Below are 19,172 nucleotides of genomic sequence, written 5' to 3'. Positions count from 1 at the left end.
ATTACTGTTTTAAAGACTGATTATTAAATAGTCAAATGGAGGTACTTGACTTAGATGCTTACTTTTCTTCGAAGGCTGTTGGGTCTTAGGTGAGCTAGGGGCATTTATTCAGATGCCCAGTTCTATATGTAAACTCTATTGAAATAAAAATACATTTGTAAATGATAATTTGTTATTTGGAAAGTTAAAAAGTGAAATTTAAATGAAATTATTTGACTGGAGTTGTAGGCAGTTTTCATGCAGTTGAGTCTTACCATCTTTTCTAACTTAACATCGTTTGGTCAAAGATGTGCCAGGATACGTGTGGTAAAAATTTTAGAAAGCTGGTCGTCATCCTGTGTTTGTGTGTGGCTTCATTTCGTTCAGCTAGTGCTGCCCTTTCGCTGTGAACGACACTTAGGTGCAGGCCGGGGGCTGCTTTGAGTGTGACAGATTTAATGCAGAAATTTTAAGCAATCCTCCATTTCAGCACAATTCTGTTTCCATGCAAGTTGTTGAAGAGTTTCTAACTGACTTCAGGGAACATTGTTTGGGATGGGCTTTTCAAAGGGCTGTTACGCATTAACATCTTTACTCTTCCCTTTGTGGGCTTAAAATTGAAAGCTCTGCAGTGCTGTTTTTCTTGTTGCCTAAAATAGTATATTTTTTGTCATATGCTGGGGGGAGGAGAGTGGTTGGTTGGTTAGTTTTGGCATACACCTGTCCATTCTTTCCAGATTTCTTACAAGTCTTAGCTGGAAAAGACCTTACCTTGTCATGGAAATTTTCTTACTTGCATACCTTCTTTAGGTGGAAAAGACAAACTATCTTTGTTGGATCTAGCTGTCGTATGCTTCCCTAGGGAGATGAAACAGCTTACTTCTGATGCAGCCTGGGAACCCCTATTTATCTCTGCTGATTTTAAAAGTGCATAGGGTGACTGCCTCAGCTGAAGAGACTGTGGTGAGGGAGTGTAGTATTCATAGGACCGTGTATCTTAGCAATTGCAGACTGCAGTGTTGGAACTGTCTGTCATTTTACATTACGACATCCTTCCTTTGTGCTGGGTTAGTGAGGTGTGGGGAGAGTGGTGGAATATTTCTGTTATACCTCTCCAATGTTTGAGCCTATGGCAAAGTTAATTTTTCTAATGCATACCCGCAAGCGTCACCGAAATGCTGCAGCTGTCCATAGGAGTACATCCAAGGAGCTGCTCGGAAATGATTTTTCTACAAAGAATTCATTGATAAAAGTGAGAAATGCTGTCCCCAGGGGATTCATGGTTGGTGCTGTTGAAGGTCATTTGCACAGGTCATACTGCTGTCCTCTGACTTCAGAGCTGATGAAGTCAAAAGTTTGCTCGGGAAGGAAGGGTGCATTTTGTTGCTTCTGTTTATTGACTCCGCTTTTTCTAAGAGTAACTTCAGAGTTTTTTTTTATTATTTATTTATTTCCAGGTGTGATTGACGAAATGTCAACAGAGTAAGTGACCTACCCACCAGAACTTGCCATGAACCATTTGGTTGGACCGCCTGATGGGGAGGTAAGCGAAGAGCCAGCAAATGGGGCAGTGAACGAGTCGGTGGAGGCTGACCTGGAGCATGCGGAGGTGGAAGAGGAACAGCGGTATGCAAGTCACTACCCAAGGCGTACAAACAGCAGCCAAGGGGGCCTGTCTGGGCAGGAGGAGGAAGGGATGTTAGCTCGGTCAGCCAGCACTGAGAGTGGTTTCCACAATCACACAGATACCGCAGAAGGGGATGTCATAGCCACGGTGGAGGACAGCTACGACACGGAGAGAGTTCAGGAAAATGAGGATGAGAGCGCCTATGCAGTGCAGTACAGGCCTGAGTCTGAGGAGTACACAGAGAATGCCGAGGCTGAGCATGGCGAGGCCGTTCATAACCGAACACTGCCCAACCACCTACATTTCCATTCCATCGAACACGAGGAAGCCATGAATGCAGCCTACTCAGGTTACGTCTACACACATCGTCTCTTCCACCGAGGTGAGGATGAGCAGTATGCCGAGCCTTACGCTGACTATGGACTGCAGGAGCACGTGTATGAGGAGATTGGAGATACACCAGACCTGGATGCTAGGGAGGGGATCCAGCTGTATGAGCGGGAGAGGGAGGAAGCTGACAATTACCGCAAGGAGGCACTCGGTGCCCGCCTTCACCATTATGATGAGCGGTCTGATGGGGAGTCTGACAGCCCAGAAAAGGAGGCAGAGTTTGCGCCCTACCCAAGAATGGATAGTTACGAACAGGAGGAGGACATTGATCAGATTGTGGCGGAGGTGAAGCAAAGCATGAGCTCCCAGAGCCTGGACAAGGCAGCTGAAGACATGCCAGAAGCTGAGCAGAGTTTGGAGCAGGCTCATACTCTTGCCGGTGGGGGGCATGAAAGCAATGGCCAGCTTCCACCTGGTTCTCGCGTTACGTCCGGCTCAGGAGAAACTGTGCAGAGGTACAGCAAGGAAAAGAGAGATGCAATTTCACTGGCCATCAAGGATATTAAAGAAGCTATCGAGGAAGTGAAGACAAGGACCATCCGTTCTCCTTATACCCCTGATGAACCTAAGGAGCCGATCTGGGTGATGCGGCAGGACATCAGCCCAACCAGGGACTCTGACGACCAGAGGCCACTAGATGGAGATGTGAGTATACAAAGCTTCCAGCTCTCTGTTATGTATGTCCTGTTCCTTTAATTGTGACATACATTGCAGTGAGAGAGGGTGGATTTTGTTTTTGTTCTGTGACTCATTCTTCTTAAATTATGTAGTGCTTTGCCTATTTTAAATTTGTACTCTAGAGGGCACAGAAGAGATAAACATGTACATCATCAGTGGACCAAAATCTTCCTTTGAAGCACTGACTGTTAACCTGTACAAGAGTTTGACACGCAAAACTCTTCACTTTTTTTTTTTTCTGAAACAAATCCCATGGGATACTTAGAGTAGCTACTGAACAGAACACTTTGTCTTACATAACATAGCCGTACGTGTTTCTGTTAATTCTAGGTTTTTATATCTCAGTTTTTGTCACATAGCAATGCTTATGATTCCATCAGAAATCTGTTAATATTATTTATAGTGGTATCACATATCCAGATTCAGATTCCAGAAAACCTGCGTGGGCTTTGTCCACCTCCACGGTCTAGAAATGTGCTATGAAATTCAATATATTATCATTGTAAAACTTATTTGATCTCCAGCAGTATAAGTACTGAAACTCTTGTTCGGGTTTACAGCATTAGCATTTCTCAAATTCTGTACTTTTGGCATGAGACTTAACTTGGATCAGAATCAGTTCACAGTTTGTGGTTCCAGATGTCTATATGATAATCTTTCCTTGAAGTTTTACGGGTTTTCTATATTTCTAATAAAACAAACTCATAAACAACTAACTAAGTTAAATTTATGCCTGATGTGAAAATGGCTGATATACTAGATGTATTGAACCAAAAATTATCTCTAATACGGAACCATGCCATTAGTTCATGGGTAACTGCACTACAAACATCTGCTCTATCCTTTTTATTGCTGTGGAATGTTTTTTGTGACCTTTGTTTTTTTTGTTTGTTTGTTTTTTGAAAAACACCAAATGATAGAACTGTGGGGTTTTGTGTGTTTTGGCCTTTTAAACTGAATTACTGAAAACTTATAGGAATGCATCAGAACTATCCTAAACACCTCAACCTTTTCAAGGGGAATTCAGACACTGAAAAAAGATCACATGCAATGCAGATCTGTGACATGCTTCTGCATTTTTCATCTGTCTTCAAAGCTATGAAGGCTAATATTCTGCAAGTGGAAAGAGATTTTTGGAGTACGGGGTTTGAGTTGTTGACAAACATGCAAGTTAGCTGTGAGAACTAGCTTTCAGGTTTTATTTTTGCTTGAAAACAGAAACACATAGCGATGAGCGTGTTTAGGTTTGGTTTTTGTTTCTTTATTGCTAAAGAATTTCTGAACTAATTCAGAAATTTTCCAGAAGCTTTGATTAAGTCTCTCCTATTGTTCGAATGTGGGTGGCATTACTCTCTTGCTGTACGTTTTGGTCACCATATTGTCTGTGCATCTAAGTGCTGTCTTTTTCTGGGAGGACCAAAGAACTTGCTGTTGCTTCCTGATTTTTCTGGTCATAACACCCAGTACCAGCAATGGTCTTGCCAGCGTTAGGCTGGGGATCCTTGGAGCACTGAGTCCTTTCTGCAGGTGCTCCAGCTGCTTTCCAAAATATTGCTGCACCTTGCAGGATTCGACTTTCTAAGTATGCTGGTAGGTCTCGGCCTGGTATGTTCATATAGTAATCAAAACAGGTGTTTCCATCAGTCTGCATCAATAACAATACCCATAGTGAAGTACGCTGGGGCTCTGGTTTTGTACCAAAAGGTAATTTCTCATTCAGCATTTCTCATTGCCTGTCAGACAAGAGCCTGACTGAGATTTTCAGTTCTGGCAGCAATCAAAGCAGTGATGTATCATGACAGTAAGTATAGCTCAGTGGAAATTGAAATGGTGATTGTAGATGTATAGACGGTCTATGTTCTTGGAAAGTTAGTTGAGTGATAGTTTAGCAGACCAGGAGCAGATTGAAGGGAATACGTATTGCAGAAGAATAATATAATACAAGATTTGGGATGGTGTAGGGTTTTTGTTTTTCACTGAAGACTACATCTATGCCTTACCGTACTCTTTAAATCAGATTTCACGGCATAGTGTTCTGAACAGTCTGCTTTCTTAAACAGAGTATTACTACAATTGCTTAGCAGTAAATTGGGCAAAATTGGATTTTGCTGTCTAAGTGGCCATGAGTGATCAGTTACACTGAAAATACAGTTAGAGCCTGTTTATCTGAATGTAGATTTTCCTTCTTTCTCCCTTCAGAAAGAAAAAGGATCTCAGACACAAGCTTTTCAGTGCAACCAGTCTATGCCAGAGAAGTAATTCAATCTAATTAGTGGTATTGGTCTTGAAATAAGAAGGAACTACATGGGCAGTGTTTTACCTTTAAGAAAACACCCTTTTCTTCCCCTAGAAGTATTGTTGCCTGATGTAAATTGGGTCTTTTATTACCTGGTCTGCTTTGGAAATTGTACCCACATTGTTTTTTATCAAAACCATTTTGATTTTAAAAGTAATACTTGTTTGGAAATATTTGTAAACGTTCTGTGTATTATAAGATACTGAAACTGGTAAGGCCTCTTCAGATCTAAGGACTGGTCATGTTTTATTTAGCTAGGAGCTCTGCAAGAGGGAGTGGTGAAGCCAGGGAGTCAGAAGAATGATTTGCGGTTGAGAGTCATTAAATATGCCAACCTCTTCTGGCTTTTTCAGTAGAAAGTGACTGTCACTCCTCAGCACTGAGCATTTAGATGATACGTTCACAGTAGAACGTTTGGAAGAGGATGAGTTTGAAGTATCCAGAGACTATTTTGAGAAGCTAGCAATCAAGACGTGTTTGGCTAGCCTACAGCTGGGTGTAGTTTGGGACTTAGGAAAGACTTATGCAACGAGCATGACAGAAAGATACAGATCACTTCAGAATTCTGCTCCTTTTTAAGAAGGTCTGTTCCCAGATTTATTCGAGGTTTAATTTACAGGAATTTCTATTCATTGGTCACTCCTACGTATTTCTCCCCAGACGAGATGTTTTGTAGGTACACAACGAAAGAAAATTTACTCACAGACATGGACAGTTCTATTGTAATAAACGATAGTAGTACCATGATGTAAATAGCAGACTTCTGTGAATAAATAAATAGTATACTTGAGTATCTGCTTAATAGTTAACAGTGGAGAGTATTTGCTGCCACTGGCCTTGTGCACCTTTGTTAGTGATGCTTTCACTGGGATAAGAAATGTTCTGGACCATATGTGGGAAGGTGTAACACTTGTGTATTTGATAAATGCTGAAAAATTATCTCAGTGTCTGTGTAGTAAATGCAGTAAGATTTTTTGTAGTTTGACGCTTACAAGAGATATGAGCAATTGATACATATTTCTAAAATCTATTTATCTGAATATTTTTTGTTTAAACCAAAGCAGAAAATCACTTGGATTTAGCTTCACGTGTTTATCTTTTTCAAATACAGTAGCAGTTAGAGCTGCACAACTGTGTGAAATGTGACGTCAGGAAACTGACCCATGGTGGAAAAGGACTGTGGAGCTGCAGTTAGGTTTTGTTTTCTGAGTGTGAAACTGGAGATGGTCTATTCACCTCCTACTGAATCATGTTCATAGCTTGAGACCAACATGAAGCTTGTGGTATGCACATGTCTGGGAGTGGTGGACAGAAATACCCTTTAGACAATACTGTTCCTCTAAATGCCTGTGGTTATCTCCCTGGAAGGGAAGGCCCATGCTCTTTTTACATAGTTCATGCCTATTTCTCTTTTCAGTCAGATTGTCCATCAGAAGTTGGTTGTGAGTGTGCCTAGCCAAGCACAGGAACAGCGGTGTTTGCAGGTCTAAATAGAAGATATCTGTAGTGCATGGATACAGAGAGGATGAGGGAATAGTTCCATGTAGTAGGGATCTCAGAATATGGTGGAATATCCTGGTATATAAATCATACAAAAAGTCTAAAAAGCATCTTTAAAATGTCACAGAGCTTTGAAAAGAGTGGCTACTCCAGTTGTGGAAATACAGGGAACCTGTTGAGAAAAGCAGAAAAAGGCACAAACACTCAATTAGGTCTTTTTTTTTGGCAAGGATTTAAGGACCAATTCTGTCCTCTCATGACCAGGGAAGACAAGCAGGCTGCCTACTTCACTTCTGCCATAATCAGGAGAAAACAGTGGTTTCGGGGGAAAAATTCCCTGCTCCCAGAACTAAATACCATGACTTTGTTTTGAGGTCCATTCAGTTATTTATGGAATTATAGATCTCAAAGCTAGATCTCGCATTTTGTTGACCTGCAAGGCATGTTTTGTTGCTGTGTTCCAAGACTTCGGTTTTGTAAATTTTTCTCATCGGTGGCCACAGTCTCTGTTCCTCTGCAGACACTTGAGGTGGTGGAACATAAAATAAAACCTAATAAAAATTTAAACTACATACATGGGTGGTGTGGATTTGTGAAGTGGAAATTCACAGCTGAAGACAAGCCTTTCAGGTCGAACAGAACTGAGCTGTGTTGTTTTGCTTCTGTTCTTTTTGGTTATCTATATTTAATTTCAAGCCTTGACTTCTCAGTTGTAGGATTTTCTCCATCGTGATGACTCTAAAAATGGAGTGTCTTCATGGAGATGAATTTGCTTCACTTTTTCCGGAGCAGGACTAATGTATTATTAACAAAGGAATAAAGAAGTCTGTTTTAAATAATTAAGCAGGTTTCAGTAATAGATGAACTGGGGGAGAGGAAAATAGGAGGGGGAGAAGAGAAATGAAATAAAGATGAGTTTGTATTAATAAGATATCATGTTTTTTCTCTGAATGGACCCTTTAAAACTGTTTGCTGAGCACAAAGAATAGAGGTAATCTTTCTGTCAAGATCACAGTCTTAAAATTAAAGAGTAAGCCCAGTTAAAAAAAAACAAAAAGCATTTTAATCCCCAGGGCAGAAAGTTTTATGGTGATTCATCAATCACATAGAAGAAAGCGTATGTTTATCAATTAGTGTGCTCGATAACAGGCACTCACCCGATGACTTACTGGCTTTAAAATTACAGTGAGCATTGCATTCGTAACTCCTTGCTTTGTTTCTTTTTGGTGGTGGTGGTGGTTTTTATTTTGTTCTTGTTATGTTTTCTAAGCTATGGAAAGCTGAAGGCAATGCCAAGTGATTTTTTTCCTGTGCTCTTGAAAGCTGGAACAGCGCTTGTTAAAGTATTTCAGTCTTTTGAAAACACAGGAGGGGTCTGCACTAATTTTTTCGGACTGACCCGTGAAGCTGCACGCAAGCTGCAAGTTCAAGTGAAAGTACGACTGGGGAGGTCCGTAGCCGAGAGAGAAGCATCCGGCGCCGAACCATCCTCCAGGAGTCCCGCTGTGCTGGCGGCCTTCCGCCCAGCGCGCATGCGGCAGGACAGACCCCAGCCCTCTTAGCATCAGTGTGATCTGGCGGACAGAGTCCGTACAGCCTGAGGTTTTATTCAGAGAGAAGTTACAGCTCTCAGAGTGTGGCCGTGGTGCTAAATGCTCACTGCTGCTGATTCCTGTGGCTGGGAGGTTCTCTGAAATGGACAAAGTGAAGGCCCATCTTCCCTTAACAGGCTCAGTTACTTTCATTACTAGCTCACCCTGAGTTTTCTGTGTCAAATCTAAACCCCTTCTTATTTGTACGTATATTTTTATTTTGTATCTGGGATTCAGTAATATAAGCAGCGGTGGATAGGGGTCTTAAAAGGCTTTGGCATAGGTACGCAGTTATGGCTTAGGTCAAAATCTCCATTTTTGTAACTTCTGTGAATTTTACTGCAGAATTACATACAACTCAGTGTTGCTGTACAGACGCTCGTGGACAGTGTTTCAGAAAGTTAGTTTATTCAGAGCTTCGTAGGACCACTGTGGACATTCGGATCTCTCAAGTGGGCCTGCCAGTCACTATCCAGGCAGTGGGAAGTGGTGGGAGGCCCCCATGTTGCAGGGCACCCTCAGCTGAGCTGTGGGGACTCCTCAGACCAATGCACCCCAAACTGCTGATGTTCTCAGCAGGTGACGCGTGCACAGCAGGAGTCACCGGGGGGAATGCCTGCAATTCCTGTATGGAGAGGTGCTACAGCAGCTAACCAAACGCTTTGTTCTGAGCTGAGCAGCTCAGTCAGTTACCTTGTCTCAAGTCAACCTGTCATTATCATCTGTGCATAAATTAGCCACGTTGAGGGGGGGGTCCTGGACCACACAAGGAAACTGATGGGTGAGTGGGCAGCACAGGGCTGCAGTTGTGCCATAGGTTTAACTACAGGACAAACTGCAGTTTCATCCTCATGCCACAGCAATGAAATAAATTCCACAGATTGTGTCACAGTATGCATGTATGTGTATAATAGTTCAGGGTGTTTGTGTTTGTTTTTTTTTTTTTCAAAGCCTTTATTTAACACTACAGTTACTGCAAATTTATACAAAGTAGGACAGTAGCGATGATTAGTTACATCATAAGGAAAGTTAGTTTCCAGCTCTATTCTTTACAGGTGCTTGACTTCGTCTAAAAGCTATGAACATTTGTTGATGGTCTCAGTTTATCACAGCAGATATTCTGCAATGATGCCTTCCATGTGATAGACTTGTGATCAGGTCCTGAAATAGGACAGCTGTGGTGGATTGCTTATTAAAGATCTTGGCTGTGGGGTTCAGGTGCATTTTCTTTCCTCCTCTCCTGAAGGAAAGAAAAACAGCTTTAACAGTAGCTCATAACAATACATAATGTGTAATGCATAATAAGACTATATACAGTGTGCAAGGAACATAGTCACAGTCAGAAAGTAGCTTCTATACCAATAGCAAAAACTATTTTGATAAATCACAGTCGATAGACAAGTTCACTGGCTAGGCTACAGCTGCTTGTGAAATTATGGGTCTAACTATAGTTACATGCTGGACCTGAAAACGTTATAGACCTTTGACCTTTGCCTAATATATGGGGGTACCTCTGAGAAGACTTTTTATCACTGAAGTCAGTTAAATTAAAAACCCTTGCTTTATCTAGTTGTCTCTTATGGGCTAATGTAGAGGAAGAGTATCTTTGCCATTCCTCTGCCAAGAAGCCTGTACGTGGACGTTACTGTCATGTAAGTAATGGTCTTTTGTTTGAGTCCATCTTGCTTTGCTGAAGTATTTGTTGATTTCATCCTTTCTGTCCCAGCTTTGTATGTCACCCAAAGTTATACTGTTTTCAGATATGCTGCTGCCAGAAACAGGTAAAACAACATTGCTTTTATGAAGCAAAAGCAGGTGGTTGCATTTGAAGATGTTTCAGGGTCAGTTATGTTTGTCTTCACAAGTTATTCAGCAGCCAGGTGGGTTGACCTGGATAGGTTAGATGCAACACGATACTCCTTCCTCTCCAGTTGCCAGTTCTGTTATTGAATTCCGATGCACAAGAGCAGGGAAGGCTTCTCAGGTGGAGGGAGCTGTGTGTCAGACAGAAGCAAACAACACCAAAATTGAGATGGAAAACTTTTGGATGTACCAGGCTGAATATCGTAAGAAAAATGTAAGTAGATGTTCATGACAGCAACTGGTACTTTTTTCTTACTGCACGTCAGAGAACAAACACTTTGTAGTTCTGCTGCTGGACCTCTCCATGTAACAACAGCGTCCCTCACATGCATTTACATTTTCTGTTCTGAGAGTGTTTTCTTTAGGCTTTTAGAATTAGTTTTGTTAGGAGACAATGAAGCTGTTACTAAGCATTTATTTTAGACTTCGGTTTGTCGTGCTTTGAGGAGCTGTGGAAGTAGTCTGTCAAAGTATTTCTTGATACTGGTGTGAAAGCTACTCACAGACTGTGACCGCATTCTTTCCTTGTGCGTTGTAAGTGAACATACATTTTCATGTGGAAGAAAACCGAGTGTTATTCTTCAAAGGCTGAACTTTCTCTTACAAAATTTCTCAGGGAGAGCTCTCGTTTCTTATTATGTAGCAAACTTGGTAGCCAGTTTGATATTTGATGTTAGTGTTTTGGTCAGGGCAGAGGATTTTCTTTTTTTCAGGAAAAAATGAGTGAATTTTGAAACAGCACATGGGAGGGAGGCTGTGTAGTTACTTTGGTGTTTCCTTAATACTGATGTTTTGTAGATGAAGATAGGCCAGTGAAGTTATATGTAGTGCAACTGGAGTAACTGTTAATACATTTTAGACGGTGCAAAGTTCCTAAATGTCAACAACTAACTGTTTTAAATGAGATAATTTATTTTAGTTGCTAGTTTTGTGTGTCAGTAAGAAAGCTTTCTGGCATTTTAAATAATGTTGTGTGTGGAAACAGTCGATGCTAAAAGATTATATGCTTTACTTTGTTTCTTTGTTTACTGTTTAAAGTTCAGTCCTGCAATATACTGATGCCGTTATTAGGTTGATAGCGGTGCTCCCCCTTTATATTTAATCCTCGTGCAGAAATATTAGCTAGCTAGTGGGAATGGGAACACTGTGGGGGTACATCCTTAAGGAAACAGAAGTTGCCACTTGCACAGTTGAGTCACTGTGGTATTGTAACTCTTGGTAGTTACACAGCAAGTCAGGAGAGCCCCTGCGTAAATGCCGGTGGTGTGAGGAGAAACCATTCAGTCTGACAGTGCAAGTACATGCAGCAGCCTAGGCACCCTTTCACAACCACATCTGGTCTGTTCAGTAACCATCAGTCTCATTTTTGCCCTCCAGTTATGAATCAAAATGTAGGGAGATGCAAGGACTGCTGTTTTACCCTGGAGATATCCCTAAAAGCCATGGCTTCCTAACTGGGGGAGCCTTCACTAGGTGGCTGTACTTCTAACATTTGCTAAGCATCCAATATATTTCTTTGAGAGGAATCGGGGTAAGAAGAAAGAAGAGGAGGAGGGAATTCTATTTTCTTGTTTTATCTATGAAAATGAACTTGCAAAACTTTGAGTTTTTGCACACTATTTCATAGAGCTTAGCACTTTAGCTAGAGCAGAGGCATAGCAAGAGGGAACTCCTGGACTGGAGCTGCTGCCAGCTCAGAGCCCTTTTCTGGTATGACTGATATGTCACATAATTGTTTATGAAAACAGAACAGCGTTTGGCTGTTTTGCTGTCAGTGATGTACTGCTGAGCTGGCAAAGGTGGGGCCAAACTCCTGGTGTCAAAGGAGATTGTAGAGCTCCAGTGCTGCTGGGTTACAAACCCAGCTTGCGTAACTAAACGCTCAAGCTTCCTTAGAGGGTTCACCTTTTGGCACGGACATATTTTACAAGTACCTTCTTAAAATCTGCCTTCAAAATGTGTGCCGGGTTGAAGCTTTATTCTCTCTTACAAGTTGGTCACCTGCATTAATTCAGCTCAGTGTTCTTGTGTCATATTTGCATTCCAGTCTGCCCTGCTCGGGACCTTAGGTACCTTGCTGTGGCTTTTTAGCAACAGTGTGCTGTGTGCTAGCAGCATCCATCAAGAGCTGCCTGTGATTAGAACAGCCTTTCCAAGAGCGGCTTACCAAAATACTTGCGGGCAGATCACACAGAGCTAGAAATTCCATGCTGCTCTTCTTGTATGCCGTTCCCGTTGGTTTTCTACTATGATGTTTGTTATGATACTGCCTGAATTGCTAGGAAGTGATACCAGAGACAGCTTCTCTGCTAAATTGTGTATGGGTGAAAGAAGAAAAGTGAGGAAATTTCATCTAGAGAGCATGTATGATATTAAGATGAACTGCGTGAACTGTGAAATTTTTTCAAAGTTTGTACTGTATCTAGGTTGAGGAATTGTAGTTCTTGGTTACACTGGTACTGAATAGCCCTTGAATACCTCGAGAAGTCCTTGAATATGTTAATATTGCTCTGTACAGTTTATTAAAGGTGTTTTTATAGATGACGGATAACATATATGGACAACCACTGAAGCCCATCTCTGCTTAGATGAGATTAGTTTGCCACTTTAGGTTAATCATACCTGAAAGCCTATATGCTTGTATAGGAAACCACAGGCATTTCTTCCCCCTTCCCAGTTTGACAGTTAAGTAATCTTTACAGAATCCCTCTTCTGTTCATGGTCAATTCGCCTGTCTGCCATCACAGCTTACTTCTTCTTAATGACATTACCCTTTCTTTCCTAGAATGCCAGAATTCTAGGACGTGGGTCTGTGCTGCTTACAGCTTTCAGCAGACTCGGAATCATTTGCCTGCATGCCACAGGCATGTATTCATGCAGCTGTAAGTCCTGTAACTGCAGCTTAGTTGAATGCTGACAATAAATGGAAGCAGGTGGCCCAGTACCACAGACAATCTTCCATTTATCCCATAAAAGTGTGGTGTTATGACATACTTTTTGGCTCAGTCTTGTTTGCCACTGAGTACATTTTTTTTAAGTTTTCCACTTCTTTCATTTCATACATACGCATTTTTTTTAAAGATGTAGATGTTCAGGTTGAGTCCAGCGAGATACTGAGTTAGTTACATCTGATCATTGTGATAAAATCAAGGGTTACAACATTTCAAAAAGTGTTTGTCCTGTTTTGTTTTTTTTCTTTTTCACTTTCATCTCTTATTTCCTCTACCAAGTTAGAGGAAAATATGAAAGAAGAACTTCTACATTGGTCACTCAGATTATTATTTAATTTTATTTCCTTGCCATGTCTAGTCTCCATCTCCAGATTCCTCTTCACCTCGGGGTGCTGAGTCGTCAAGTAGGCAACATCACCAGGATGTCTGCAGTACAGCAGAGCCCTCCACTAATAAAGAGGTAGAGTGAAATCTTTTTAAAAGCCACAGTCTTGTTCATAATGCTCATGCCTTTTTATTTTCCTTGCCCCATTATACCTGTGCAATCCCTTCTCTTTTACTGAAATTGGAACAAACTTGAATAGCTGATTCGCTGCTCCTTTCCTTTATGCTTGCCTGGCTGTCTGACTGAATTTCTAACATTCTTAAGTCTGTTTGTCGTGGCATTTCTGACTCTGTGTTTGGCTGCCACAAAATTTACTTAGCAGGCTGGGAGAAGAACAGCCAACATCACTTCTGTAGTAGAGGCAAATTAAGTCCTTTTCCTTTTTCTGTGCAGAATGTCCTCCAACAAAGAAAGTAATGCTTGTCAGTGAGATGAATAATCCTCCTTAAATAAAATTAGTTAGGTAGTAATTTATGCTGCTTACTATATTAGCATTGTACAACCTGAACTGTTGGAAGAACTGGATGATTTAGTGATAACCTGTCAGTGATTTACAGTCAGAATATAGGAGTTCCTTACCCCGTGCTCCTCAAAATAGAGCTGCTTATTTATTTATCCATTATTTCGCCCCGCAGCTTTTTACAGTATTCTAGCTCTACCAACACAAAATGAGAGTTGTGAGTAGAATTTCTCACAGCGCAAGAAGAAAATAATTCAATATAAAAAGTATTTAGATTAGTGTAGACTGTCTGGCTTTGTAAACAGAAACGTGCAAATATTTGGTTTATTTGCTTTAAAAAAAAAAAAGAATGTCAAAAAAATATGGAAACTGTAGGCACAGTAGCTAACAGAGGACCACAAAAGACCGCATTGCTACTGATAACAATGCATGAGTTATCTTCCATACTGAAAGAAATTGACCTACTGTGACTGGAAGTACTGATTAAAATTGAAACACTAATTAGTAATTCTTTTTTTTTTCTTTTTCTGTTTTTATTATCAAGAGTGTAATAAAGCTTGTATCATGTATGTATTTCTGCTAACTGGTATTTGCATTTAGAAGAAAATGGAAGGATTCAAAAGGCTTAAGAAATTCATAATTTTTCATGGGCTAAAGCCTTCAGTAGCGGGTTGCACTTTTGCCTGCAATATTTTTAGCTTATTCAAGCCTCTGGCTTTCTTCAGCTTACAGATTTTATCACTTGATGTACATTCTGACTGTTAACAGTTTTTAGGCATTACTGTATGTGCTCACACATAGCTTCAGAGTTAATCCTGGTAAACCAGGATTCACAGTAGGATGTATCAGGCTGTTTCGTTTCCCTCAAATGAGCAGTAACACCTGTTTTAGGACCTCCATGCAAGAACGACAGTCATAAAGAAGCCTCATAATTTGGGGAAATTACTTTAAGGTCTTAATAAAACCTTTTTTTTAATACAAATTTTGTAATAGTAGGCTGAAAGGCAACAAGATCATTAACAAGAGTAATCAAATATTAATACCTCAATATTTCATTATTCATGGGTATCTAAAATTAAAAGGTGTAGATTTCCTCTTATCAGCAACTTTATCTGTTTCTTTAGTATTCTTGTGGTCTTAGTTGAATGTCCTTTGACCTGGGTTAAGGACAAAAAAAAATGAATAGTGTGCAAGATTTTGTAGCAAGAGCATATATGATGACAGTTTGTTGTTTTATCCAAAGAAGTGGCATCAGTTCGTCAGATTGCTGAAAAATTGCCAAATCTGTATTTATAAACTTTGGGCACTCAGTTTAACATGAAAGTGCTTTGGAAAATGCATTTATATGCATAAGCTGTCGCAGGCATGCATTGGATTTGTCCTCTGTCTCCTGTCAGAGTCCAGCAGTTGAATATCCCTCTTAGGTCCACACCAGCAGCAACTGCAAACCATTGTTGAGTCTGTATAGGTAGGTGGTCTGGTAAAAAAACAATCTGACGAGATGAAAGAGCCACAGGTCTGAAAAGGAATATCTGTACCCTCACAGGAACTGATATGCTTTTGCAGCAGGAGAAGATCGTTTATTTATGCTAGTACTATCTCTGATGGAGAGCCTTCTTGGTTTTGCAGTAGAGCTTAGTCATTTTCCTAAAGAACAAGAAGTACTTAAAGGCTGCACAGGCTCTGCTGTCTGTCATGCAACTGTTGTTTTACTTTCATGGTTGTTTTATTTTATAGCAAGACTATCATCATTCCTTGAAAAATATTATTACGTTACATATATTTTCCATTCGTTGCAATGGAAAAAACTCCCTGGGGTTAGTCACTCAGCCTGTCACTTAACCTTCCTAGTTTGCCTGTTTGTTTTTTTTTTGTACTAACATACAGAACCTGTGTTGCTTGCCACAAAGGAAAATAATTTGGCATATATGTATAAGTGTATGTTTGTATAAAAGCAGGTACTATTAAGATACTAAAAAGATACTATACATTATTCTGATCACACACAGAGCTTTTAATACAATTGTATTGAGCAGTCATTGGAGGAGTTACTGCTGATACAATCAGTTGTAGATTCATGAAAGTTTTGTAGTCCTTGGACTATCCAAAATTCTTACCTATGACATGTATGATAGCAGCATCTGTTTCAATGTCGTCTATTACCACCTGTTACCATCTATATGTTGACACACCAAATTTTATTTGGTGTATTTTCCTGTGTGGGGATGTTACTGAATATATACAAAATGGTGAGTCTTGCTGCATTTGTAGCTTTCAGGTGTTTGAAGTGTTAGCCACAGTGTCTCTTGTGGAAGGATGCAGTTGAAAGGTCTTACTTTACACTGAGTATTTACATATACAAGGCAGGACTTTTTTGATTCATTTATATTTTATGAATTTGAAACAGATGTTTTTGTGGTTGATACCATATAAACATAGCTGGTGGTGAAGTGTTAGAGAATTCAGTTATGCTGTAGAACATAGGTTGCTACCTGACTTGTTAAAATTTGGGAAGTTTCTTATAGGCTGTATTAACATGAGGATACATCTAAGAACAGTCCTAATGAATAACAAAATTTAGGTAATGAATAATTAACAGCTGATAGTTTCAGTCATGAGTAATAACAGTAAGGGGTAATTTTGTATATTGCTACATATACTTATTTGTGTATGGAAAATTCAGTGTCTTTGAGATACCACGTTTTCCTGCATACCTGTTGATCAGTAAAAGGAGAGCACTGACTGATAGACAGTTAATATACTACCAAACACCAGCAAGTAACTGAAAAGTGAGCTTAGCATGTTGCCTGATAGATAAACACTCAAATGGAACACACCGAACTTACCTTAGGTGGTTAGAGTTTGAAACTACTGGATAGAATAATAAATATTAATAAGCAATTATCTTCCTTTGGTAATAACTGATTTATTTATTTGATTTATTTATTTTTTTCTACTTGGCATGGGGAAATTTTTAATGCATATATGCACATGCTTTGTTTTGTTTGAAATCCTTTTTGTCTTAATTACAGTCCAGAAAAAGCTTGGCTTCATTTCCAACCTATGTTGAAGGTAAGATGGTTCTACGATTTCTAAATATTTTTATATATGCAAAGAACTCCAGTATTTATAAAGTATAATTTTGTATTTTAATTTGCTGAATAGAAAAACTGCTAGGGTTGCATATACTGATTTAGATAAAATTGTGTTCAGTCTGGAGCCTGAATTAAATTGTACTAGGCTCTTTCTGAAGTTCAGAAACATGCATATTTTATTTTTTTTAGTGTTCTATTCATGGTTTCTGTCTCAGGTCCTTTTTTTATGGTGGATGAGGAAAGGAGGTTAGGGAAGATGACTAGTGCTCTCTCTAGCACTGATTTCAAACGGCATCTTCAATCCAGTCTCATTTGTGTTAATTGGCAGGAGTGAATTAATAAGATTACTTGGCAGGTCTGCCAGAGGAAATCTGCACTGTTTTACAGCTACTTGTCCTCTAATTAACTAGCACTTCCTGTGTTAGAGTTAAGGTTGCACTTGTATTTGTGCTGAGTTTATTTAGAACAATGTCAACAAACAAGTTAACTGCTACCTGAACTGCTTTTGTAGAGTCTGCATTATGTGCATACAGAAAGAATGCATGCTGTAAAATTCACTTATTTTGTTATGAGAGCATGACAGAAGCAGAAAATTCTAATTTGCATTTGTTGTTTTGCCCCAGCAGTGGTTGTGCTATGTGCTTTATGAAATGCCAGAAATACAGTTGATTTGGTGCTTCATTTGGACTGTCTTGGAACTCCTTGGATTGCTTTATAGTGTGCTGTGTTTAAACAATTACATGGTCATTCTCTTTTGACTACAAATCGATCACTCATTTAGTCTTCAGTATATGTGCTGCATATTTTGGAATCTATAGCCAGATCATCAAGTAGTGTAAATCTCAGATGTTGTTTCTAAACTAGTTGAACTTTGGAATTTTGTGGCAATGAATGACCTGTCTTAAACTGAAATGAGTTTGCTGGTTGTAGCCCTCTGTCAAGGGCTATCTAAAAGAATCCTACTCTCCAAAAAAAAAAAAAAAAAAAAACCAAAAAAAAAAACTAGTAAACTAAAATTTTCTTAAATCTTTGTCCAGTGGAAAATTACTTTTTTTTTTAAAAAAAAGGACTTTTTTTTTAAAAAAAAAAAAAAGTCCTTTGTGAACTAGTAGTCCAAAAAAGCTTGCTAGCACTTATGCTACACTTCAATTCAACAGATAATAATTTGATATTATCTGTTGTCAGAGATAATAAATGGAAGGGGTCTTTAAAAAAGCAGCGTTGTATGTAAGTTCACCTCTAATGAAAATAGAGCACATGCCTTTTTTTTTTTATGCTTTCTGGGAATCTTATCTACACCTTTACAGAATGTCAGACTAAATTTGTGGGGATTTTTTGTGTTTTAATCAGGAATAGTACTATAAATTGTTTGGTAATAGAAGTTGTGATAAGGCCTTTACCATATAGAGTAACAAAAAGCAGCACTTTAAAATGCTGTGTGGTTTCATGACTGGAAGAGTTTGTAAACATGTAGCACTTCCAGATGCATAAATTTCCCTAAGGGAGAAATTCCATTTTTTTGGTTTTGTGTCCTTGAAAATGACTTGTTCATTTTGAGGGTCTTCCAGACACTTAGTATCTGAACAGCTTCTGCCAGCACGCAAGATGAGCATCTTAAAATGACTAGTCCTAAATTTTCATATTTAAAGAAACCACAAAAGAGACTAGCTTCCTTATAAGGTTTATACATCTACTTAAGTCTGTGTGTATAATTTGAGTGTGATATTTATCTTCAGCTCTTGCATTTGTTATCTTATTCTTAAGAATGACTTGCATTTCTTCAGAGCTGAAGTTTCTCATGCTTGTTCTAAGTGGTTGTTAACCTCTTCCTTTAAAATTAAACTAGGGTTGGCATTCTGAGTAATGTCAAACTTTGAGCCCCATCGTTTCATTTCTCAAGATAAGCTCTGAACTAATGAAAACTACATTCTGTTTCTGTAAGATTTTTTTGCTTTGTTCCCAGAATAATGAAAAAAAAAAAACTGGGGTATTTTTTTGTAGTTCGGTCAGTTGGTTTGTTTTGTTTTTGTTTTTGGTGATAAAATGTGGGCACTTTTACCAATAGAGTTCTTTAGGATGATTTGCATTCTCAAAAAGTCTTCAACATCAGTTGTTTTTTGTCACTTGTACAAAAACAGAAAGCTTAGCTAAACCAATCACTCTGGATCATGACAATTTTAACATATAGCGAAGTGTTAAAATACAACTTTTTAGCTATACAATTTTTAGATACAGTTGCCTAACACTGAAAATGTTATCAATCATAAATGCTGCATTATAACAATTAAGATTGTTAGGCATTGGACATTTCATCACCCTCTAACTTTCCACAGAAGCTAATGGGAGTCAGATCATT

At 39.2% G+C, this 19,172-nt stretch overlaps 1 protein-coding gene across 7 annotated transcripts in view; it reads left to right on the top strand.

Moving 5' to 3' along the window:
- Nucleotides 1-19,172, top strand: part of APBA1 (amyloid beta precursor protein binding family A member 1) — a 90,243-nt gene that overhangs the window by 49,892 nt on the left and 21,179 nt on the right. For 6 of the 7 annotated variants that reach the window (XM_083818803.1, XM_083818804.1, XM_083818805.1 and 3 more), the window contains exons 2-4: nt 1,437-2,641; nt 13,235-13,336; nt 16,754-16,793. In XM_083818803.1, coding sequence (XP_083674929.1) covers nt 1,490-2,641; nt 13,235-13,336; nt 16,754-16,793 — 1,294 coding nt within the window. In that variant the 5' untranslated portion in view covers nt 1,437-1,489. The remainder of the gene's footprint in view (nt 1-1,436; nt 2,642-13,234; nt 13,337-16,753; nt 16,794-19,172) is intronic. The other variant, XM_083818806.1, reaches the window with a different exon arrangement.

Source organism: Anser anser (assembly GCF_964211835.1).
Source record: "Anser anser genome assembly, chromosome: Z".
In the NCBI taxonomy this organism is placed as follows: Eukaryota; Metazoa; Chordata; class Aves; order Anseriformes; family Anatidae; genus Anser; species Anser anser.
The sequence above is the reverse complement of the archived record's forward strand: the minus strand, read 5'-3'. Positions and strand labels throughout refer to the sequence as shown.